General features: G+C 35.0%; 3 protein-coding genes and 1 pseudogene across 3 annotated transcripts; 2 read left to right on the plus strand and 2 right to left on the minus strand.

Annotated features, from left to right (window-relative positions):
- Positions 1-2,625: 2,625 nt before the first annotated feature.
- Positions 2,626-3,957, plus strand: LOC145575311 (uncharacterized). The gene has a single exon (XM_081633196.1). The coding sequence runs from the start codon at positions 2,626-2,628 to the stop codon at positions 3,955-3,957; it is 1,332 nt and encodes a 443-aa protein (XP_081489322.1).
- Positions 3,958-4,618: 661 nt separating this feature from the next.
- Positions 4,619-5,569, minus strand: LOC145575312 (uncharacterized). The gene is made up of 2 exons (XM_081633197.1): positions 4,825-5,569; positions 4,619-4,713 (listed from the first exon to the last, which is right to left on the minus strand). Exons 1-2 carry the CDS (start codon positions 5,567-5,569, stop codon positions 4,619-4,621), a joined length of 840 nt encoding a protein of 279 aa, XP_081489323.1.
- A 6,365-nt stretch (positions 5,570-11,934) lies between these two features.
- Positions 11,935-13,879, plus strand: LOC145576432 (2-methylpropanoate--CoA ligase CCL4 pseudogene; annotated as a pseudogene).
- Positions 13,880-17,065: 3,186 nt separating this feature from the next.
- On the minus strand, positions 17,066-25,158 carry LOC145574665 (clathrin interactor EPSIN 2-like). The gene is made up of 14 exons (XM_081632503.1): positions 24,907-25,158; positions 24,213-24,281; positions 23,885-23,936; positions 23,579-23,658; positions 23,403-23,481; positions 22,526-22,609; positions 22,263-22,408; positions 20,483-20,824; positions 20,363-20,401; positions 20,076-20,171; positions 19,764-19,984; positions 19,231-19,415; positions 18,020-18,788; positions 17,066-17,923 (listed from the first exon to the last, which is right to left on the minus strand). Exons 2-14 carry the CDS (start codon positions 24,251-24,253, stop codon positions 17,448-17,450), a joined length of 2,610 nt encoding a protein of 869 aa, XP_081488629.1. The 5' UTR covers positions 24,254-24,281; positions 24,907-25,158; the 3' UTR covers positions 17,066-17,447.
- Positions 25,159-26,320: the final 1,162 nt, after the last annotated feature.

The raw sequence follows: 26,320 nt of genomic DNA on the forward strand, positions 1-26,320 counted from the left end.
TTTGTATAAAATCACATATTTAAAGATCTAGCCATGAGTACGTACCTAGCTTGATCTTTATAACTATTCCACCTAGATTTACAACCACGAACTATCTCCTAAATAAACATTGTATGGAGTATTCTAAATAAGCATAAAATATGAAACCTTATAAAAATCATAAATTGAAAATCGATATTAGTTTTGAAAGACTAACCGCAAAACAATATAAAGTAGCAAAGCTCACGGGAAGGTTCGCGTTGAAAAGAAGAAGTCAGATCTTGCAGAAGTCATATCTCATAGTATATAACTCCGAATTGAGTGATTCTTGAGCCTAACTTCAAGTATTTTTTGAGAGAAACAACTTTGTCTCAAACAACAAAAGGCTAAAAATGATCAAAAGTGGTTGAAAAATGGCCAGAAACATATACGGGATGAAGTAATACGAAAATGGGAGGAAGAAAGAAGAAAAGAAGGATAGAGCTTTAAGAGCAAGCGACTTTTGGATTAAAATGGTTGAACATTGGTTCTATTTATAGAGTTTGAGAACTTGGAGGTCAAGTATTCAAGCTTGTAGAGGAAGTTTATTAGGTCATGCTATTGACATCATGTATGATGTTAACAACTTGGAGGTCAAGTATTCAAGCTTGTAAAGGAAGTTTGTGACTTTGGTCATGCTTTAGGAGTGAAAATGGACTAAGGTCCTTTGACTTGGAGCAAAGAAATACTCGAAGTAGAAAAATCTTATTTTCGGCTACTAAATTCTCGGCTTGCATATCAAAATCTTTTAATAAACATAATTTTAACCAAATTATTTTCGTAAATAAAACTAAATAAAATTCTTTTGAATCACTTTTAAACATAATAATATGTATTATTAATAAATATGACGTATTCAAGTCAAAATAAAATTAATAGTTCATAAAACGGGTTTAAAAATACATGATATTACATTATTACATAATCTTGTTCTATTTGCTTTAATGTGTATCTTAAAAAAAATCATATTCCTATAATTTACATTAAATTAAATTTAATAATTAAATTTGCAAATAAATATATCTAATATAATATGTCCATTTATTGATATAGTACTATTAAATAGATAAATCGTTCATATAACGTTGAGTTATTAATAAAAAAAAATATACCCGTACACAATTTCCATTTTTGGGATGAATATACATCCTACCTATTAATAAATACTTTATTTGCTTTGTATTGACTCTACATCCGAATACGAATCAGATTGGTGCAACGGACGCGTTTAACCTTAACAAGAAAAAGTTTGTACGATGCCCTTACTAGATAAAATGTATAAGGGTCATTATTTCGATCTAGAGGTTTTAGGTTTATACTTATTTTCCATTGTTATTTTGATATTTTGTCAATTTTGAGGTATATGTGATAAAAGAGTATGTTGTGGTAGAGTTATTATCTTTTACGACTTGTTGCACTTCAATAAAGGTATTTAATTTGATCATTGTGTTATTATTTGTGCTTGAGTAAAGTTTTGACAATAAAGAAATATACACATTGCCAGCAAAAGTAGTGTTGATCATGATTTTGTTGTCGTTGAATGCATTGGGTCCCTTTTGCCTCTCAATGGGTTACTAAATTGATGCATATCATTGGTGCTCCATGGTGTGAAAGCATCACCCAAACCAAGTTAATGTAGTGAGTTCGCCTCCTTAATCTAATTATTGTAGAATAATATCTCTAAGCTGAAACGTTATGAGCAGGAGAAAACACTTAAAGAGTGTATGCGAGGATCAGAAACTTGGTGGGACATTGGAGGATATTGGTGGGTTGCATGCTTTCAAATGATGCTCAATATTAATATTTAATGATATATGGAGGTGGAAGAGCAGTGTGGAAACATCCACACACATGCTCCTCAATATTCCACTTACATCTAGAAGCTTCATTGAGATTCACCAATTCTAGACTTATTGTATCTTCCACAATTTTCCGTCGATAAACCAACATGCTAGAATTATCTGTAAATTTTGAGGCATAATTAGTTTGGATTTTGAAAATCAAGCAACATAAGCAAGATCGATTTTGATTTTATGGTTTTTTTTCTTCTCGAATTTGAATTTGTTATGTTTTGCAAATTCATATGTTATTTAGATGATAAATTTTATCCAATTGAGAGTTCATGGAGAATTATACTTCCTCCGTTTTCTTTTACTTACAACACACCATTGAGCACGGTTATTAAGAAAACAAGCCAACAGCATGTGCACATGGTCCCCAAGTAATGTTAATGACTTTAATCAAAGTGTAATTAAATCTGAGTGCTTCCCACGTAAGGCTTTTACAATTGATTAAAAAGCCCAAAATTTTGGTGGAAGCTCTAAAAATTTAAATATCCCGCCAACCCCACCAAATTTTAAAAAGTTGACAAACTTTATCAAAGTTACATCATATTTAAAAAACTTAAACACAATTCCAATGTTTCATTTTTTTTCCACTTCTAAATTTACTTTCTCTCAGATAAAAGAAGCTTTCTAATTTCTCTTAAATTACACTTGAACACAACACTTTCTATTGATTTTTTCTCCACTGCATGTTTGTTCCATGGATAATTCATTTGGAAGCTACTTGATTTGCGAAGGCTTTGACGATTTTCCGGATATTACGATGGAAGAGCGTCTTGATCTTGAAGGTGTAATCAACAATCACTTTGGCAATGATTCCAACACTCCTGAGAAGAACAACAACATTAACATCGTCACTGTCGAAGAAATGCTTCAAATGGAAGATGCCATAAATGCTGAAATTGATGATGATGATGTTCATGATGATGAGGTATGGTATTTGTCTGATTCTGATGATGAGCATGATGAGTATGAAGCTTATAATGATGCATGCATTGATTTAAATATTCCATCTTTTGCTAACATTGACAACCAGATCCCATACCCAAATTCTGGACACATTTTAGGGAAAAAAAGACCAATGATGAACAATGAATTGAGGCAACAATTAGTTATGGAACTGTTTGCAGAAACAACAAACTTGAATGTACCAAGGGGATTAATGAAGCACTTAGGTATTAAATATGGTGTTAATAGGACAACAATCCATAGGATTTGGTCGAAAGCTAAAAAACAAAAAACAGAAGGCCAAGACATTTGTGTTAATCATGCAAAGAAAAATTGTGGCAGGAAGCCTTTGCTTACCGATGAGGAAATTCTATGCTCTATTCCACTTAAACAGAGAACAACACTAAGATCTTTTGCAGCTGCACTTGGTGTTAGCCCATCTACAGTTTATAGGCTACTTAAGAAGGGGATTCTAAGATCACACACAAACTCAATCAAACAGAAGTTAACAGACAAACATAGAACAACAAGATTACAGTTTGTTTTATCTAGAGTTATACCAGGAACTATTCACACATTACCAAGGTTTAAGATGATGTACAACATGGTCCACATCGATGAAAAATGGTTTTTCATGAGTAGGATAACACAAAGATTTTACCTGCTATCAGAAGAACAAGATCCATACAGAGCTGTTCAAAGTAGGACTCACGTGCAAAAAGTCATGTTCATGGGCACATCGGCCAGACCACACATTGCTTCAAATGGATACATAAATTGGGATGGGAAAACAGGGATGTTTCCATTCACTGAACAAGTGCCAGCACAAAGAAGTAGCAAAAACAGAGAAAAGGGCACTATAGAAACGAAAGCAAAACAAACCATCACAAGGGATATCATCAAGAAAATGATTTTAGAAGAAGTGATGCCTGCAATTAGAGCTACATGGCCAGAAAACGCATGCAAGACTATATGGATCCAGCAAGATAATGCAAGGCCTCACATCAACATTGATGATCCAGAATTTTTGGAAGAAGCAAATAAGGATGGTTTTGACATGCACCTAATCTGCCAGCCTGCTCAATCTCCGGACCTCAATGTATTGGACTTGGGGTTTTTTAGGGCAATTCAAGCAATTCAACACTAAGAGTTTCCTGAATCAGTTGAAGAGTTGGTTGAAAGTGTTCTGACCTCATATGCTAGTTATGATCCAAGGATCATTAACATGACTTGGCTTCACTCAATGTATGTAATGGAGGAAATTATGAAAGTCAAGGGAGGCAACAATTTCAAAAATCCTCATAAGGGCAAGAAAAGACTTCAAAGGTTGGGTCTATTACCATCCTATGTTGAAGTGTCAAATGAGTTGGTCCTAGATTCGATCAATTTTTTGAACGAAGGAATCATAGAAAGGGGTGAATCATCAAATGCCAACATGTTGTGAAAGATCAATAATGCAAACAAGGAAGTCACTTTTGAAAATTTCATAAGAAAACAACTTTTTGTATCGATGTAAAGGTCCAACTTATGAGATGTGAAGTGGTGGAAAAAAGTAGATTGTTTTTTGTAAAAACTCAGTTAATTAAGAACGTAGTTGAAAATTGTAATGGTGAAAAGTAGAAGTTTTTGTAAACATGCACTTGTAATCTATGGCCCTATGGGGACACAATATTTTGTGTAAGAAAATTGTAATTGCATGCATGACTATAGTTTACATCTTAATTACAAGCATATCTTACTATAACCTTTATACTTTATTTTTTCATGCAAATCTAACCAAAGAGATAGGACATACCAACCCATGTTCTTCAAGGTTGAGTCTCGTCGGAGTCATAATCCATCTTATGCATGAAATCATTTTTCAATGGAAGTATTTCACCCTTTTCAGTATATGCAGCAGACCCTACTTTGCTTGCAACAGAAAACAACATTTGAAAAAATAAATTAGCAGCTTGAAATCTAACAAAGGAACATATGTACACACATTTATATGCTGCAGATGTTAATAATTTACCTGGTGAATCCCTTTGCTGTAATCTTACATCAAGAGATACCAAATTCCCGATACGAAGTTTACATGGAGTGAGAACATTAGTTCTCCAGATTTCCTCTGGGGTATCCGGAGCTTCACTCACATTGTGCCATGTGTTTTCAATCTTAGGGGAGTGGAAACATGGTTCTTGCCTTTCCCATGAAAGAGGATCATATGGAGGAAGGTCTTGTGGCATTGAGTTAGGGATGAACTCGGAGTCATCATTTGACCAAGAATTTTCTTTTTTTGGACTACACATTTCTTTGTCACCTAGTGTTTTGTAGTCTTCCTCACTATCATATGCCTGAGACCCACATGTTTCCCGTTTAAGCCTTTGTTGATTCTGTTCCCATTCCACATCAGGGTGATGTAGATCTTCATACTCGCGGTAAATATTACCATGAATATCTTTGAAAATACTTGTGACATTGCATTTTCTTGTGGCTTGTCTTTCCCACGCAGAAGGATCATATGGAGGGATATCTTCATACTCATAGTAAATAGTGCCATGAATGTCTTTGAAACTGCCAGTGTCATTGGTAATCCTAATTGCTCGTCTTTCCCATGAAGGGGCATATGGAGGAAGGATGTGTGGCTTTGAATGAGGGATGGGATTTTCCTTAACAAGACCACAACTTTTTTTGTGACCCGTTGCTTTGTAGTCGTCTTCCTCCTCATGATGATGATTAAGACACAAATTACCTGTGATGTTGCGTATCCTACTCATTTTTAGCACTGCTTCACGGAGAAGTCTTGAAACTACACTATTAAACAAGAGACAAAAACCTCTTTTAAACACCACCTAGCTAGTAAATTTAACTAAAACAAAGTATTCAACTCATAACAATAACAATCACTTATTAATAAACCAAGAGAGAACATATAGCTAAACAATTAAAAAGGAAAGTCATAAACCTATAATATTTTAATAAAGTTGTAATTGCTAGAATGCAATATAACCTATGAATCCACACTTGATCACATTGAAATGAACAAGGGGTTATTTAATCATGTCTAATATCATGATACCAAGAATAAATTAATGATAGTATCTAAAAAGATACAACTAATCTTTTATCATTAGGATTCCAGATTCCTACTCACTATCCACTAAGTACGTATTTATTTAATCACACATTCACACTAGTCATAGTAATCATAGAACTTCAATTTTTTTTTTCCCATTATCCATTAAAAAAAGGCATACATCAATTATTTATATCCCAAATTAGTACCTTGGAAGAAGCAATACTATTAAAATGCTTATAATATCATAAGCATACTACCATATTTGTTCAGAGTACTACTGATTTTTCCATAGTCAAAACATCAAATGACATCCAAATTGAACAAAATGCATGTCCAATCAGCTTATTAAAATGAACTTGATTCTTTCAGATGGTAGATCTAAATCAATCGCATAATATTACCCCCAAATTAGTGTATAATATAAATTCCAATTCTAATGCATGCAAATCGCAATATAAAGAAAAAAAATAAAAAAAAATCAACTGGTTGCATCCTAATTCGAGCTAGAACATACCCAGTATTTAAATTAGGAACACCTTGCAGCCCGACACGGCAACATTTCGAGCCTTGCGGTCGGTTTCCTACGCACGAATGCACGATAATACATCTTCCCTTGGTTCAAGATGAAGCCAATGGGCCAAATGTACAGAATTTATGAAGAATTTACGAAATTGAGGGAAAATTGGCCAAGATCTGAAATTTTGGATGAGAGAGAAAGTGGGATAATGAAACTAGGGTTCTTCAATGTTCATGTGAAACTCAAAGAAAATATGAGAACAATCCAGAAAATAAAAAGAATCCTAGAAAATAAAGTATGTATGTCAATAAAAGGGAGGGAAAGATTAGTAATAGTAATCAATTATGTTAGGTAGTGAGTGGGTGTTTAACAGTTAATGAGGGAAGTAAATTAGGGGTATAATTGTAAAAAACAATAAAGATACTTTCCTTTTATGGTATGTTGCAAGTATTGTGACATTTCCGTTTTAGGGAAGTGTTGCAAGTAAAAGAAAACGGAGGAAGTATCATTGTGAGTATAAGATGAGGAGCATGTGAATTTGAAAAGGAGCTAAAGTGAAGCAAAAAATAGTTTTGGTGCTTTATGAGAAGGTTAAGAGTTAGATTGAGATTGAAGAATTTGCATTGAAATATCAAGAAATTAAATAAGAATGAAATTCATACTTTAGTTGAAAAATTGTTTCATTGGCAATTAATGAAGAAATGGGTGAAGAAGATGGAATGGAAGCATAATTATAAGGGTTATGTGATCGGCACATACGGGTCAAAGCCAAAAAATGATAGGTGAATGTTGGAAAGTAGGGATGTCAATGGGGCAGGGCAGGGCGGGGCAGATGTTGGTCTTCCCATCCCTATCCTGTGGCTGGTCTAAAATTCATCCCAATCCCCTCCTCGACGGATATAATTTCAAAACTATCTCCGCTTCCAAATACATAATCCTACATAATTAATATTTATAATAAAAAGACAAATTTGTCAAAAAGAATCTTTTAAATGCATCATTTTGCGAAAAAAAAAAATTTTAAAAGCTTTATCGTAAAAAACCCGAAGTTAATATTTTTTTTCAAAGAAACCTGGTATCACTAATTAACTTAATTAACCTCTAATCTCTTCTAATTACTCTCTAACTCTCACTTAACTATTTAATAATTAAATTAATGTATAAATTATAAAAAAACACCACCACCACTATAACCACCAGCCACCTTTCTCCCTTTCCCCCTCCCTTGGCAGCAGCCCTTTCCCCCAACTTAGCCGCCGCCTTAAACCCTCCACCTCCGGTGACCCACCTACACGTCCGACCAACCCCCTTCCGAAATCGTAAACCCGATAACCCACCTTAAGATTATCAAAACCTAAAGAAAAAAAGGAGCAAATCAACAACAAATTCCACAAATTAAGCAAATCAACCTCATCAATGGCGGTTTCCGATCTTCGGCACCGTGTTTTCCAGTGTCTGTTGCTGGCTTAGCTTCCTCACTCATTTTATCTTTTGCAAAATCCAAAAATTGAATGATTGTAGATGGTTGAATGTTGATGGTGGTTGAAGAAGGGGGAAAAAGTGAAGTATAAGAGGGATGTAGAAAACACAGTCTTTCCCCCCGTCGAGGTTGAGGTAGATGTCTGTGAGCGGATGTATTTCGAGAATTCGGGTCAAGTGGGTGTGGTTGGGGTGGTTTTCGGGCTTGTCGTTACCCTTCACCTGCAAATTGGTTGTGATAATGGTTGTGGTGGTGAAAAAGTGAGGTCGGGGTGCAACACCATGGTTGTGAATCTTTTGCTGGTGGTTGTGGTAGTGAAGACTTCAGGTAGAAGAGGGGTGAGGAGAGAGAAAGTTAAATGGTACTCCGTAGTATTTACCACATTGCCATTTGAGTAACAGGCTTTGTTACTCATTTTGAGTAACTTGGGCCAACCCTATCAGTATGTATCTCTTATAGTTACTAGTCCTTAATTTCTTAAGAGTATCATGTAAGTGGTTATTATACTCTTTTCGTTATGTATATAACACTCACTATAGATTTTAACCTTTTTATGATATACAAAGTTTTTTTTTAAGAAACAAAAAAATTTACTTTAACATTGAGAAACTACTACTTTTTTCGAAGTTGTGAAACTACTACTTTGCACTTCCTGCATTTTTCTTAATACTTGCAACACTTTTCTCAAATTAAAATGTCACAATAGTTACAACACATTATGATTGAATTTTTTTTTTTTAAATCTGTATTTATACCCTTATTTAAAGTTCATGAGTCATGACCCACTAAATTATACTCCTGACAATATCCCAAATGAGGCCCACTTTTCTTAAATATCATTAAAAAGTGTTTTGCAACTATATCTTTTGGTGTTGATTATAAGCAGGGGTTATGGATATTAATCGTATGATTTAGAACTCCTTGAGTGTATGATATATTTCTCCGGAAAATGACGACTAGCTAATTGTGTTTATCGTCATCACTAGCTAGAGTGGGAAAGATTTTAATTGAAATATTTAACTACTATTATAGTAATAAATAAAAGATTACAAAACATTATTGGGAACAAAAGATTATTAAAACATTACAAATATTGTTAATAAGTTTGATTTTTATAGACCGATTATCATATATTACGTAGAGCTGATCAAAGTGAACTCGGCCTGACACGATTTTGGGCGGTACCTGGGCACATTTTTTCAGCCCGAAAATGGGTTGGGTTTGACCCGATTTTTATAACTTATTGAGCGGGCTTGGGAATGTGCTTTTATGTAATTTTAGTTGTTTTTGTCCAGCCCGAAAATGACCCCAAAAGTCGCACGACTCGGGCATTTTGGGCGGGTTTAGGCACATAATTTCGGACCCAAAGCTTGGCCCGACCTGACCCGAGCAATGATCACCTCTAATATTACAAACATAATCTAATAATTTGGCCTTGGCAATATCAACACCCTTATAAATATATCTACTTACATGATATTAAAATATAAAAATTGATCATAATTATTAAATATTATTGAATATATACGAATCGAATAGGATTATTAAACAACCCGGATATCGAACGGGGTACAATAATAATGTTTTTATAATGTAATTTTCAATCAAGCTTCTTATTTCTTCTACACACACTCAACTAAGAAAAGCTATTGCGTGCGGACGTCCGCACATAAATTTTTGTGCGGCTAGCTTGGCTTATATGTTTTACTTGTCTTCATCGTCATCATCATCGTCGTCTTCATCATCATTGTCGTCTTTGAAGATCGGACTCACACATACCTAAGTACGGGTGCCCGCACCCAATAGTTTGCGATCAACTAATCTATCAGAGCCTTTTTAATTTGGTGCAGCATGCCACACGGTGTGGCCTGCTGCCAAGTTAGCAAAAATAACGGACCCTGACGCGCGTATAACGGGGTTACTATTCACACGCATAACGGGGTTACTAGTTTTGTGAGGGTTACTTATATTTTTCAGGGGTTACTTGTATGGATTACTTATTCAGGGATTACTTGTATTTTTTAGGGGTTACTTGGTTTTTTTAGGGGTTACTTGTATAAATTACTTATTCAGGGGTTACTTGTATGGATTACTTATTCCAGGGTTACTTGTAGGGGTTAAGGGTTACTTGTACGAGTTACTTGTATGAGTTACTTATTCAAGGGTTACTTGTATGAGTTACTTATTCAAGGGTTACTTGTACGGGTTACCTCAAGGGTTACTTGTATGAGTTACTTATTCAAGAGGTTACTTATATGAGTTACTTATTCAAGGGTTACTTGTATGATTACTTATTCAAGGGTTGCTTGTAGGCTCCATACCAAACCAGTAACACCCTACAAGTAACCCCTGACCAAATTAGTAACACCCTAAAAGTAACTCCTGACCAAACCAGTCGCACCCTACAAATACTCTACCATCTACTCATATTACTATTGTTGTTTCTATTGCTGAAATTTTGACGAAGAATGTTCGATCGAAGATTCCACGAAGAAAACGAGCTCACATTTCTTCGGTTCTCATTGATTTCACTACTTCAAATGTTGTTGATGATCTTAAGGTTAATTAATCACAAAATTCCACAGTGGTTTGACACCCAATTTCTACAATTTCGGCCTTTAATTGCAGCAATTTGGCAAAGAGGAGAGAGAACATGGGTGGAGTATAGATATGGTTGTTGGTAATGTGTGATCTGGCTTGGAGAAGAAGCTAAGAAAAGAGGAGAGAGAAAATGGGTGGAGTAGAGATATGGTTGTTGGTGATGTGTGGTTTGTCTTGGAGAAGAAGCTAATAGAAAAGAGGAGAGAGAAGACTTGTGGTATTTTTAAAAAGATAAAAATAAAAATTGTGGCTGGCCACATCGTGTGGCCAGCCGGATGTGGCTAGCCACATACAAAAATTTATTATTTTTTAAATGTGTTATATCTTTTCTTGCCAAAATCTATTAAAAGAATAATATTATTCTACACCGACACAATCACAAAAATTATTACTTTTTGCAAGTGCACTTATTTGAGATAAAATTTTTAATGTTAATAAATAATCTACATATTAACTGTTACTAAAATATGAAACATTGACATTAGTAAATCACTATTGTACACATAATATTTTCATAATATAAAAAATTCCAACCTAATGTAAAGCTGACGTCAATTTTTTTTTTTTTGACAATCAAGATTTTTAATTTAAAGAGAAGCAATTTGAATTGGATTTCCAAAAATAAACTGATTTTAATTTTTTTTCCCAAAAGATCGCCTTGACTATCGAGCTAAACTCTCGCTCCTCTTTCATCTCATCTTGACCTATCCTATTCCATATTTCGTTTGTTTTTCTTATCCACTTCCTTTATACTATTGAATTAAGGATTGTAGTATAAAACATTATTATTGTAGTAAGTTACGTATTGAACTTAAAACTATTTTAAAAATATACAACTGTATGCAATATTGTTTTGGTTAAATCCGTGCATCACATGGACACTATCATTATTATTCTCTTAAATTTTGAAGACTATTAAGGGCCTGTTCATATTTACTTAATTTTAGTTCAGTTCAGTTCAGTTCAGCTCCTATCAGTTCAGTTCAGTTCAGTTCAGTTCCAATCAGTTCAGTTTAGTTCAGTTCAGTTCCAATCAGTTCAGTTCAGTTCAGTTCAGTTCAGTTCAGCTCTTAATTTCCCTCTCACATAAAATATTCATTTCAGCTTAATTCAGTTCAGTTCAGTTCCAATCAGTTCAGTTCAGTTCAGTTCCAATCAGTTCAGTTCAGTTCAGTTCAGCTTCAATCAGTTCAGTTCAGTTCAGTTCAGTAAATATGAACAGGCCCTAAGTGTCCAACGAAGAGCACTTGAATGAAATGAAAGGAGTACTGGATTACATCCACAATTTCCCAATCTACAATGAGGTTTATTTATTAAAAACTTTAAAGGTCAAAGTGTATTAGGAATTTCTTTAAAAAGGAGATTAGGTAGATAAGATAGAGAAAACAAAATTAAATTATTCAATTACATCATATCACACATTATAATACACAAAAAATACGACATCTCTCAAATCTTCATCAAATGAAAATTTCGTGGTAATTTTACAAAAAGATTTAAATTATCACGACTTTCGAGATCGTTGCAATAATCTATCCATTATTGATGATAAAACAGTGACATGTGAATCATATCTCTTCTCCTTATCGTTACATATATACACTACTTCATTTGCAATTTACCCTTTAAACGTAACCTACAAAATAAACACATTTTTGACTTTGTTGTCTAAAACTCCTCAAATGGATCATCTCAAACCCACACCTGCTAATTCTCCACCACTTACCCCTCTAGGCTACCTTGAAAGAGCGGCCACCGTGTACGGCGAGTGTGCCTCCGTTGTTTACGGAGGCACCACCTACACGTGGGCCGATACCCATGATCGATGTCTTCGAATCGCATCATCTCTTTTGTCCTATGGAATTGAAAGAGGCCAAGTTGTATCCGTTTTAGCCCCTAATACACCTGCGGCATATGAACTCCATTTTGCTGTCCCTATGTGTGGTGCGGTCCTTAACAACATTAATACCCGCCTCGACCCGAGGACTATCTCCGTGCTCCTCAGCCACGGGGAATCAAAACTCGTATTCGTCGACTATCAACTCTCGTCAGTCCTTCTCCAAGCGTTGGCTCTCCTCCCTCCCTCCCACCCTCGCCCACGCCTTGTCCTAATAGAGGAAGCCGATCAAAATTTAAAAATTTATAATAATCAAGACGGAATCCAATCTCAAGTCTTAAGTAATCAATACTTAACGACCTATGAGGAGATGATTAAAAAGGGTGACTCAAACTTTAGGTGGGTACGACCAAAAAGTGAGTGGGATCCGATTGTATTAAACTATACATCGGGTACCACTTCGGCACCCAAGGGAGTGGTCCATAGCCACAGAGGAGCGTTCATAATGTCCATGGACGCTCTTATCGACTGGTCCGTACCCAAGCAGCCAGTCTACTTGTGGACCTTACCCATGTTCCACGCCAACGGCTGGAGCTTCACATGGGGTATGGCAGCAGTCGGGGCCACGAACATCTGTCTACGGAAGTTCGATGGCCCCACCGTATTCGCCACTATTCGGGCCCACAACGTTACACACATGTGTGGGGCTCCTGTGGTTCTTAACATGCTCTCTAACCGGGATGTGGGTGTGATTGATCCAGATACCGGGAAACCGGTCCCGAAAGACGGGAAATCCGTAGGAGAAATTGTTCTTAGAGGTGGGTTTTTGATGTTGGGGTACTTAAAAGACCCTAAAGCAACTTCCAAATGTATGGGAAATGATGGATGGTTTAAAACAGGGGATGTTGGTGTGATGCACCAAGATGGGTATTTAGAAATTAAGGATAGATCAAAGGATATTATTATTAGTGGGGGTGAAAATATTAGTAGTGTCGAGGTTGAATCAGTCATTTATGGTTTTCCCGGGGTGAACGAGGCGGCCGTGGTGGCTAGGCCGGATGAGTATTGGGGCGAGACGCCGTGTGCCTTTGTGAGCTTGAAAGAAGGCGTGGAAAATCCTCCAACAGACCAAGATGTTATTGATTATTGTAGAGCGAAATTGCCACATTATATGGTACCTAAAACTGTTGTGATTAAGGATGAGTTGCCTAAGACTTCTACTGGGAAGATTCAGAAATTTGTGCTTAGAGATATGGCTAAGGCTTTAGGGCCGTCAAGACACTCAAGACCAAGTCGTTTGTGATAAGAAGCCGTGATTTGCTTAGTAATAAATGTTGACGACTCATTAGTAGCTTGCAAGTTATCTCGTCTCATTAGTACCTTATTATATATTTGTATTACTAGTGTATATATAAGTGGGAGTTGTATCTTGTTAATATTTGGTTGATGTTGTTCCAATTTTTGAGGTTTGATTTTGATCATTCCAGTTCAGGTAATCAAATTGTAAGAATATATTCCCTGAAATATTCTGAATTTTCTCTCAAATTTTGAATGTAAGATACTATTTCATGTTTTTTTTTTTTTTATCTTTAATTTAATTCATTCATTCAGAACATGAAATGCAAAATTGTCAAACTACAGTGAACACTTGTACAGTTGTACTCACCCAATTTCCTCAACGTTTGGAGTCTAACAAAGAATATTTAATATACTATAAAGTCTAAAGATATGATTATATCAATATTATTAAGCAAATCATATCCTAAAAGGCTAAATTAAATAATCTTAAAGATCTTACAAAGTTTTTTAAAAATATTAACATGGAATTATATGATACAAGTGTATACATCATCTCTAACAAATTTCCTATTGCTAATGAAAATTCTACTTTTTGATGTTTTGTTGTAGCTTCAAATGCTCCGATATTTATATGAAATTATGAAGTGCGAGTATTCTAAAACCTCCAAATGCAAACTTGAACAAATACTTTGGATCAAATTATATTTTGGTGTAAAACTAATTGAATCGGATGAAATTCAAATTTTTGCTTATAAATTTACCAATTAGGCACGTTTTCAAGTGACTTGTGCTACAATATCTAAGGTCTCACCTAAGGTCACTCTCATAAGCCCAAAATAAGAAACGCGTCTCTCTTCAACGTCTTGACCACAAATTTGGGGGTTTAGTGGTTACACGATATTTTGATTTTATTTTATTTTGAATAGCTACACGACATTTGGATTAACCATGAAACGGATAGCTCAAAAATCTTCTCATGACCAAGCAAGGAAAAATTGGATGCCCAATAATTTCAAGACGAGACATAAAGTACCCAAAATAATTAAATTTGTATGGTTGCTCTTATTAGATTATTATTTTATTTTATATTTTCTATTTTCAGATATTATCCCATGCAAAACTTATATTCTTACAAAGCTACAGGCAAATTACTATGTCACTCGTGAAAAATGACATTGACTAATTTTTTTAGCAAGAAAAAGACCCGTTACTGCCGTTAGAGCAAAGGAGTTTTGAAAATTTTCATACAATAAGTTTTTTTTTTTTTTTTTTTTTTTTTTTTTTTTTTTTTTTTTTAAGTGAGGTTCAACCCATAACCCTACATCCAAAAGTTGGAGAATGAACTATCCACCAAACTCGTGAAATGACACTTATTTACGTGTGTCCAAATTAATAAATTAGTCACTGAAAATTTGTTACGACATTTTTGTTTTTGAGTGTTAAACTTCTTGTGTTTTTGGAGAATATTGAACAATCAGGACACTATTCACGCTTTTAATCAATTAAAGGTAGATTAAACTTATGTGCTTATTGAGTGTCATTCACAATTTACATGATTTTAGAATGAGATGGAAAGGATATGGTACAGATGTCCAACCGAAAGTACTGTAAAAAACTGAAAATTTTAGGTGTTCTTATCATTGTTAGTCCAAATGAATTGGAATTCTATTGAAGCTCACTAAATCGCCAATATTCAAAGGGGTACGTGGAGGCTATTGGACTTCATTTAGAGCTATCCCAAAAAGGGGTGGACCCACCCTTGTACATGGTGGGTCACGTGATCCTGCACAAAAAGAGAAATCAATAACATAATAATAAAACATACACTAGAATGACATATGTCACTTTTTGGTGCCGTTTTTTCCCATCAAAACTTTTTTCTTTATTTTTTTTAATTAAATTAATTTCCTTAGAAAAAAAATTCACTTTTTATATAATTGTGATTAACTTTCTTAAAAAAATATTCACCAAATCATATAATTATAATATTCACTTCCTAAAAAACAACAGCTTTTGTATACCCCCGGTTTTCAGTAATTTACTGTACATCGGGTACACTTTTGTCAAATTTAGTGTCACTTTTGTCAAATTCATCAATGAAGCATAAATAACTCTTATGTATGTCAGAGTAACTTTTGTGCGTTTTAGTGTAACTTTTGCGCATTTTATTGTCACTTTATAACGAATGTTCAGTAAGTTACTGAACATCCGTTTTATTAAAAAGTTAATATTCACATATTTTAGGAAAATTTGAAAAATACCACCATGTAAAGTAGTGAATTTTGACATTATCACCTCAAGCTTTTTTTTATTGTATCGTACCTCCTAGTTTTTTCCAAAACGCTAAAAAGTACCACCACGTATTTGAGTGACATCATCACGGGATTGGGTTAGTGTTTTCGCCCCAATTACATATTTTTAATTGTGTTTTTGCCCCAATCACATGTTTTAATTGTCCAGTTATTCATCCAATTAATCAATTCATAAACCCTAATTTTTTGAATTGAGCAAAACCCCCAAACTAATTACCCAAACCCTAATTACATTAATCAATTCAGTTCGTTGAAGGTTTAATTGCATAAATTAGAACCCTAATTTGCGAAAAAGCTATAATTAAAATCAAATTTGCAAGATGAATAGGTAGAAAGAGGGGAGAAGATAGGGGAAATCGAGAGAAGAGAAAGGGAAAGAGAGGGAAAATGAAAAAGAGGTCGTTTTGTGGGACCCATGATGACGTCACTTAGAAAAGTGATGGTACTTTTAAGCATTTTGGAAAAAACTAGGTGGTACGATACAATAAAAAAAACTTGAGGTGGTAATGTCAAAATTCACTACTTTACGTGGTGGTATTTTTCAAACTTTCCTTTATTTTATAAAATATTATTTTATATTTTTTACTTTTGATTCGGAACTCAATTTTAGATATAAATTAGATTCAAACCTTTTCATTTCATTTTAAAATATGAGGATTATTTTTTGATAGATTTTAAATTAACATAATTTATTATAAAATTTTGTAAAAACCGTGTGTGACACGGGACTTAATCTAGTTATTAATATATAACATTGCAATTATTAATGTTATGTGCTCAGCAGTCTAATGGTGGGGGCTTTATATTTTTAGACTTAGAGTTCACTTTTGGTCATCATCGATTGATGATCATGTTATTTCGAGTATCGGGTCAAGATAGAGTCAACTCCATTTTCGGGTCGGGTATGAGCCATGTCGGGTCAATTTTGTGGTTTTGGGTCGGTTTTGGGTCACAGGTCAGGTCATCGAGTCTAAGTCAAAATTGTCAGGTCTACTAATAAATATAGTCGAGTCTTCCGGCCAAATAGACTAAGAGACAACGACACTTGACATACCAAGTTTTCGTCCGGTGTTGTGCCACATAAGTGTAAAATTAATATTATTATGACGGACAAACCCGATTCAGGCAAAATCCCGATTCAAGCAACGTGCAATGAAATAATTCTCTTCATTAATACTTTTATTGTCTGACGGACAAACCACATCATACTTCTTATGTGATCCAAGAATATAACAAATATTGTGAAGCCTGAGGTAGGCCAACTCTCATCATACAAAAAAATAATAATAACAAAACTCAATCAAACAGAATTTTACTTCCCTCTGTATTCGAATCGTGTATGAAAAGGGGGATCCTTGATACCATCACTGGAAACTGGGTACAGTCGTTGCCAGTGTCAAATGAGATCATATGGAGATAGGAATAAAGAATTCTCATGTCTATATACGCTTGCTCACCAGCTATTGTTACAGGTACATGTATCACCAGACTACTCAATTACTTCAGAAATGCACACAGGGAAGACCACAATCATCGATATGGTTGCTGTGGGTAACCACCTCTTCCCATCATGGGATTATAATTGTTCATGTTTGATCCAGGGGCTAAACCATTGGGGTGTTGCATTCCTTGCCCCATACCCATGTTCATTCCCGCTCCTATACCCATGCCACCCATGTTCATTCCCGCTCCCATACCCATGCCCCCCATGCCCATGCCCATTGGTTGTTGATTCATAGACCCGTAACTTCCCATACTCATGCCAACACCAGGTCCACCACCCATACCAGCACCAGGTCCAACACCCATGCCAGGACCCATCATTGGGTTTGGAGAAGGCCTCAACCCACCCCCACCAGCACGACCCATTCCAGAACCAGATCCCATGGCCTTGCCCATAGTGACATTGGAAGTTGCTGGAGTTGCACTAGGTTTTTCCATCCTCTTTTCCTTGCGGTTAAGGGATTCAAAATCAATACCTATGTCTGACAATGGATTGATACTTGCTGCAAGAGAAGGAAAATATTTTTCAGTACTTGGAAAAAATACATATGGATGAAATAATAAACATAAAAAATAAAGTGCATGAATAATATACTTACGTCCAGAAATGTTCAGGTTAACTAAACCTTTGCTCAATGTATCAGCCCATACAGCTGACTTAGGCTCAAACTTCTTAGCAGGTTGTTGTGGAACAAGAGCCAAAGCATTTGCAGAACTTGAGGGAGCTGACTGTGAAGATGAGGGAATGTTTGCACCAGATTGTGGAAGAAAATCACCCATGAAATTATTGTTATGATGACTTAATGCTCCAGCTGGTGTCTGGGGTGCCAAGTTTGAACTCATAGCAGTGGGAGGACCAGAATAGGGATGCGAATAATGATGGCTGGGTGGCACACCCGAGTTCTGAGCAGGGACTTGGGAAAATGGTCCAGCTTGGGTCATGAAACCAGTTCCTGCTGAATTGTGAGAAGTTGGAGGAAAAGCTGCTTGTGAAGCAGTTGCAGGATGCATACTTGATGAAGTGGGATAAGATCCAACAGAAGCCGGTGGGGGTAGAGGTCCAGAAGGAGGTAAAATGCCAGCAAGTATATCATTATCAGGCATGGATTGTGGCTCTTGAGGCAAAAATTGTTGATTTGGTGGAGTTTGTACATTGGTAACAGTAGGCGGATCAAAAGTTAAGCCTGAGAAAGTATCTGCAAACTCCAGATTAGGAGTCTCTACCTTCTGAGCTGCAGGATGTGAATGCTCTGAAGGATTCACAGCAGGCTGAAATGGTGACGGGGATGCAAAATTCTGGAATTGAGTTGGTGCCTCATCTGACGGGATGGCCTTGAAAGGTGAATCGCCAAATGGATCTTCAAAAGACTGTCATCATAATACTAATGTTAAAATTTGATACAATCAATTAGCTAAAATGTGATGATCATTATATAGTTGTAATATGTAGTATGAATTTGAAGGGTATCAAAAAAGAAAAACATAGAGAAATTAACCAAAGAGATAATATATAGATAGATGGGACAGAAAAAAATGATAAAAGTGAAGCAAAAAGTTCTTTTGGGACAATATAAAATTTGAAGTTGAGTAGGTAATAAAAAGGATAAAATTTACAACCACCATTTCTCAGAATGAAAAAGTTTCTGACATATATAAGATATACTGTGGAAGTGATATTCAATTACACACATCACTGACTAAAAGGTGTGCATATATCAAACTTCACTTGAAAACAATGCTGCTTAGCTTTCTTTCTATAAAGCTAGATGTGTAGGTCCTGTAGAAAATTAATCTCTGGTTAATTCTCTACCTGGTTAGGAACATTAGTCCCTGAAGGTGCGACAAACGAGGGGTTAGAAGCAGTGTTCCCAGAATCAGATTGAAAGTCTGAAACATCTGATGGAGCTGGCATGATAGCTAATGGACTTGGTGCAAATGCATCTGAAAGAGACCCAAACAAGTCCATTTCAACAGTGTTCGATGTAGTTGGTACAGCTGTGAGCAAAAATAGAAAGGAATATATCAGACTCTGCATAATAATTATTCTTAGATCAATAAAAAACAATGATTGTGGATATGAGTGGACTTTGGCTGATGTAAAATGAGAATTTTGCGAGCACGAGAACTCCATATAGCAATTTCTACAAGCAGGACATTTGACACATACAGCAGAGGCTAATTTATGCTTCTTTTATCAAAAACCGCTTATATAACTTTGAAGATAGGGTTAATTGCTGCATTATATTCCATTAAATTATGGCATTTATTGTTCACATGCTGTTTATGCACCAGTGATATTTAGCCATTTTCGACCACATTGCAATTGTTAACTTTGTTACGAACCTGAAACAGAACCACGGGGGTCAAATTCATCAAAAGTATCAGCTTCCATATTATGATGAGATTGAACACCATTCTCAGGATTTACTTGACTTGGATTAATACTATCAGCAGGAGATGATGATTGAGGGGCAGCATTAGCAACTGGGGATGATGACTGAGGAGCAGCATTTACGGTGGGGGGAGATGATTGATGGGTTGAGGCAGCTGGTGCTTCTCCATCCCTACAAGAAGTAGAGTAAAAAAATGAAATTGGCAACTACAAAATGACTATGTACATGATGCACCAAAACCAAAAGTTGTGGCCGACAATACCTGTCACTGTAAGTAGGACTTCTAGTAACACCCACAGCTTCATCATAGCTAGGAGGAGCACCAATATTTTGTTCAGAAAACTTGCGCTCAATTGGCCTGCAGAACAAACCAATGCACCCACAAACCAAGGGAGTGTGAAAAGGCACCAAAAGGATTAAATGAGGGAAAATTATAATACTGATTTCATAGGCTCATAGCATTAGAAGTTGAAGAAAAAGAGTCAATAAAAATTACAAAGTATGTAAGTAATACTGATTCACAATAGAACTGAAAAGGCAACTATATACCTTCCATCGTTATGATCTTCTGCTTTGCCAGTACTTCCTCTGCAACAGGGAAAGAATTTACTTAACAATTTCAACAGGATGCTTCATATTGCTATCATATAACTATACATATAAACATACCGAGCTGAATGACGATCCTCATCATCGTAAGCACGATCTCCATCTCTGTCAGAACTCCTACCCCTTGAGCCATACTGGTAGTCATCATCACTTCGAGCTCTTCCTCTGGAGTCGTCATCCCCATACCTATCTCTCCCATAATTTTCTTCAGAGTCTCTCCCATAACGATCTCCCTCTCTACTATAGGAATCCCCATAACGCCCATACCTTTCATCATCTCTAGAGCCCCATTCTCTCTCCCTTCCATAACCATTGCGTTCATCCTGGCCTTCATACCGATCATCGCCGTATCCACCTGAACCAGGTCGATACATTCCACCCACTGCAGATGTGCTGCGAAACCTGTTAACAAGTCAATTTAGCTTTACACAAACATACTGAATTGCCCAAAAACAGCTAAGCAACCAATTCACCACATGTTTTAGAACAAACAAATTTTCCACTAAATTGTGGGCGAGATCATACATGCACAACTTAATTGTACAGATCTATGCATGTCATTTTAACCTGAATCTACTGATATGGGAAAGAGAAATTGTATAATATACTGAATATTTATTATTCATCAACCAATCCATAGCTCGGTATATGGAATTTCACAGTGAACAGTTTACATTCACCAAATACAAGAAGGCATCCTCGTCAATAAAACATAGTAATTGGATGTGGATGAGGAGAAATGTTGCAATTAAGGGAGAGTGGTGGGCACTTCAGATTTGTACAGTTTTAAGTGCCTGGCAACAATTTCCATCGAAACAAATCCAAGCCTCCAAGGGAGTCGAAACAATACAAGAATCTGAAGAATACAGGGGAGGTGGAGGGGGAGGGTTTCACACAAACATCATGAGACAGCATGAACACAGTAAAGCCCTGACACTATTGACCTGTAGTAAAATTATCTCAACAACAACTAGATCTGATAAAATTTAGTACTCCCTCCGTCCCATAATATAGTTCCTATTTGTGTTTTTTCACGATATTTAAGAAATAGGAGGAGAAAGTGGATGAAGTACATTAATAAAAGTGAAAAGTACAATAATAGACAAAAGTGAGAGAGAGAAAGAGGAAAAAAGTACAAGGCATGTGCAAAATTCAAGGGTAAATTAGGAAGTACAATGAATAAAATTAAAAAAGTGAGGGTATAATGGTCTTTACATATTATCCAAAAATAGAAACAGGAACAACATTTTGGATCTTCAAATTAGGAAAACAAGAACTATATTATGGGACGGAGGGAATATAAGGTTTCTCATTTATCAACAAATAAGCTACCTTATGAAATATGTTTAAAAAAAAACACCAGATAACTATACAACAAGAGATTCTTAGATAAAAAGGAAAAGCAAGTGTTGGTCATTTATGTTTCCAACATAGCTAATTTTTGTTCTCAACCCAAATCAATAACTACCAGCCCCACATTGTCATAAGGAAATTGAGACTTATTTCACATGTCTGTATTAGGTGCTTACTCCTACTTAAGAAAAACTAGCAAAGAAAAGTTGGAAGCCACAAGAACATGTCTTCCAAGGCAAATTTAACTTAGAGATTTTTCCACATTCATATACCACTTAATGTAGTTAATGTTAGGCATAGAAGCATCATCTGACATTCAAGGGGTAGCACAAAGCAGCAAAAATATCAAGCATCAAAGGCCATACAAAATAAGAAATTTACAAAAGAAGTATTAGGAGCAGACTCAACAGAGTAGACCATGAAGCTACATCCACAAGTAGAAATTGCTACATGGCAACATTAGATGACAATTGAAAATATAACTCACTTATCCCTATTAGAAGCAGCCTTTTGCCGAACTTCTATTATCCTTTCTTTGTCATTTACTAATTGCACAAGGCTCTGAGATTTCCTTCGCACATTGTTTCCTTGATCCCTCCCACTGGAGTCAATATATTGAAAGTCGGACAATGTCTACAGAGAAATGGTTTAGAGAATCACACACAAGTGAAGAGGGACCCTTAGTAGTAATAACAATGGAACGATTAAAAAGTGGATATCAAAAGTAAGACTTGAAGATTGAATGTTTACTGATATTTGGTAAGCATGTTCTCTTATTTCATCTATAACACGCTCAGACCCATGTGCCACCAAGTACTCCAAAACTGTCAAAGCCTGAAAGCATCAATGCCATACATATCAACAAAACTTAGATCAAGCAACAATAGAAAGATTAGAATTGTCTTTAATCTTTCATAGTCATCATTTTAATCTTCAGCTAGAACCAGTACCAGCAGCAATACTAATAAATTGAATAGGACCAGTAAACCCCTGTTCATTAAGAAAGAAACTGGCATACTAAGCCATTGCACTCTCATCTCCATTACCCACTTTCCCTTGTACAATGCAATCAGCTATTTTAATGAACTGAAATTTAGACACAACTCCCACTTCCACCCCATCCCCCTGCCTCTGTGCTAAGAATTTAAGTTTATAAAGGTCACAACCATCGTTCAAATCCCTCAATTTCAACCATTACATGTCATCCTCTTCTCTTTAAATGAGGTAATCCAAACTCTGGTAACAAACTACAAACAATAATAGTTGCAGAGAAGGTGAGTCATAACTCAAAATGAGAACTTCAAGTACTCAATTGCCTAAACAATCAACAGTAACACACATTCCAATACTCCCTCCAATTTTTTTTATCTACACTACTTGGTTTTCACACTTGCCAATATACAAATTGAATGATTAATACATAGAGTTTCAATTATCTATAGGTAAAGTTATAAGTGAATATTTTTGTTATATACATTGAGAGGAATCTAAAAAGAAACCACAAGACATTTTTTTTCTAGCATATAAATCACCAAAGATGGTCCAAGTGCAAAAAGTAAAAAGTGTAACAACTAAAAACAACAGGGAAGTACATATCAAGAAAGTTTGTATTGTTAAATTCCCAGACCTTATAAACATGCCGCCAGTTCTTGCCAGTATCATTCAACCTCCTCCATAATACTGCCATGATCATTTGGTATTCATGACTGCATAAGTGTGAAAAATTGACCAAAATTAGCATTTTCAAACTAAGACATCGAAAAAGAAAATAGAGGGATTTATTTGGCAGTCAATGTGACTTACTAATTTCTTGTAGCCAGTGCAATGTCTGCAAGAAGTGACCCATGAGGACCCCAAGGCTCATTGCTAGTTGCATCAAGAACCTGTAGAAGTCATAAACCCATCCAAATGTTATCAAAGTTAAATATACATACAAAAACTTTCAGAGAACCAAAGACCCGAATTAGCAACACCAGTATCTGTTAGAAATCCATAGAAATGGAAAGGACTGAGATTTAGCAAGCAAGATGAAGCGTACTGCACAGCTGTATGACATTGATTACCATGTATTGATGATAAAATCTCAATCAAAAATAAGAGAGGGTTTACCTTCTGCTCTACTGAAGGGACTTTAAGAACTTTCTTGTTGACCTCCCTTTTTCTGCCAAGGCAAACAAAAGTATCTGATTATTTAGCATGTCTAACATGAAATTTATAATAATTATAAAACATATCAGCATATTCCCCAGTTGTTGGCATGTAGAACATAGCTAAGACTCAAAAACAATGTTCGACACACCAACTAGCAATTGGTAATGCACACTTTTAGGAAATCTGGTATTTAGGGATACTATTAGAGTAAGAGGTCAGTGATTCCTCTTCATTTCTTCAAGGAGCATAAAAAAGGGGTAAATAACCAGGTTACGAAACAACTTACAAGTCTCGAATGGTTTGGCCAAATGCCTTCTTCATCGACATCCTCCAACTCTCTCCCCTTCAATAGGCACTGCACATCGAAAATACAGTTTGATAAAAATAAAAAATAAAAAATAAAAACTGATCACACAACATATAAACGCAGTTCATCAGATTGCCATTTCAAAGCAATGATTCGATACAAGACAAGACGTTAAAATTAATACCCTCGTTACTAAAACAGCATAACCGTACAAGTCTTTGTAAAATAGTATTGGATAACTATCATTCATGACATAACCTCAGCTAAACCATGTTGTATTCCCTTTGTAACTCGAAACCTTTTTAGAACATCATCAACATTGACAAAGAACCAAATCCCACTCATAAAATCCTATAAGCTAACCAAACAGGCCAGGGCATCTAATTTCATAGTTGAATCCTAACATTAAAGGCTTGTGCAATACATTAGCAATCAAATTTGATTCAATTATCAAATAAAGCTCGAAAATTCACATAATTTTAGGGATATGTGATTCAATTATCAAATTTCTAGCAACAGAATCGCATCTTTGATAATCTTAGTAATTAGAACCAATCAATAGTTGAGATTTTCGAATCCTAAACTTAGTGCACTGATAATTAAATTAAATTAGATCAAAGATAAACCCTAGATTATGAAATTGAAATGATGATTACAAAAAGAAACAACTTACCTCAGAAGCTGCTTCAATGGAGGTTTGGTCAGATCTGAATGCTGAAGGTAGGAGAGAGAGAAAAGGGGGTTGAAAGAGTGATTGAATTGAAGGTTGTAAAAATTTAAAAAAATATAAAAAAGAAAGAAAATAAATTTTAGGAAGAAAAAGAAGAAAGAAATTCTGCCTTTTTTTCTTCTAAACGAGTTGAGTTGGGGATGAGAGAGAAAATGGACAGAGGAAGACAGCGCACCTTCAACGCGCAATTTTAGGGAATTTTCCTTTCTTCTTTCGGCTAACTTTTTATTAGGACTAGCATCTTAAATCTTAAATATTTTGGTTAAATTGGTTAAACTAAAGTTGTATGCTAGTAGTATTATAATATACTAGCTTAAGACCCGTGTCATGCACGCATGCACGGTTAATCTAATTTTTTTTAAGAAAATTAATTATATCCAACAAATAAAATTTGATAAAGCATACAAATCAAATATATAGAAATTATAATGTCATAATCTCTACTAAAGCAACAAATCATCTACAAAATGGATTTTTTAGTCTACCCGTACTCGAGAATTTTTCAGGCGAGGCTTGATCAGGTCTAGTGGTCATATTAGTGAATACTTATTTATAAATGCATTTTTAATAAACATCAAAAATCAATCAAACAACAAACTTAAATCTCCAAAAAAAAGTATTAGCAAAAGTGTAAACATACACAAAATTACAAATAATATATCACCTTTATATCTAAAAAAATCATTTGTTAACCAAAACATTTATTTTATAGCTATAATATACTCTATAAATCAATTTGTGATAATATGTACGTATAGTAGTAAAATTTCATAAACAAAATTATAATTAACTTGAATATATAATTATTTTGAATTTAAATTGAAATAAAATATTAGCTAGAGGTAGAAAAAAAATAAGTGATGTTTTAAAGTAATTTCTGTAACATCTATTAAATGATCAATTTATTATAACTTTTTTTTGGCAAAATCTAATAATACTCCATTTAAAAGATAGTTAAAAAGGAGTTGAAATAATATTTTTTTAAAAAAGAGTTGAAATAATTATTTAGGTAAATTTATATAGAATAATTATGAGCACCAAATAAAAAGGAATATATATTTGTCATAAAGATAAGGAAATTTTGACTTTTGCTACCTGTGAAACAGGTGTATTTCACTTTTGCTACCAGGGAAAAGTTTTATTTTATTTTACTACCTATCAAATCCTTTTTTTAAAATTTTGCTACCAGTTAACGGAATCCGTTAGGGTTCCGTTAAGTTTATTTATTTATTTTTTTAAAATAATAATAAATTAAAAATAAAAATGAAAAATTAAAAATTAAAAAAAAAACCCAGCCCTTCCCGTTAAACACCCTCCCCTGCTGGCGGCCGGCAAAGGTAATGGTCTCGGGGCTCCG

The sequence above is a fragment of the Chenopodium album genome, chromosome 13 (assembly GCF_948465745.1).
Source record: "Chenopodium album chromosome 13, dcCheAlbu1.1, whole genome shotgun sequence".
NCBI lineage: Eukaryota > Viridiplantae > Streptophyta > Magnoliopsida > Caryophyllales > Amaranthaceae > Chenopodium > Chenopodium album.

Bases quoted from the DNA above. Each gene is read 5' to 3' on its own strand.
- LOC145575311 (XM_081633196.1), top strand. From the start codon at position 2,626: ATGGAAGAGCGTCTTGATCTTGAAGGTGTAATCAACAATCACTTTGGC.
- LOC145575312 (XM_081633197.1), bottom strand. From the start codon at position 5,569: ATGAGTAGGATACGCAACATCACAGGTAATTTGTGTCTTAATCATCAT. The intron at 4,714-4,824 runs GTAAATTATTAA...CAAGCAAAGTAG, and splicing joins ACAGCAAAGGGATTCACCAG to GGTCTGCTGCATATACTGAA.
- LOC145574665 (XM_081632503.1), bottom strand. From the start codon at position 24,253: ATGTCGATGAAGAAGGCATTTGGCCAAACCATTCGAGACTT. The intron at 22,409-22,525 runs GTAAACATTCAA...ATTTCTCTGTAG, and splicing joins AACATGCTTACCAAATATCA to ACATTGTCCGACTTTCAATA. The intron at 19,416-19,763 runs GTTCGTAACAAA...TTTTGCTCACAG, and splicing joins CCCCCGTGGTTCTGTTTCAG to CTGTACCAACTACATCGAAC.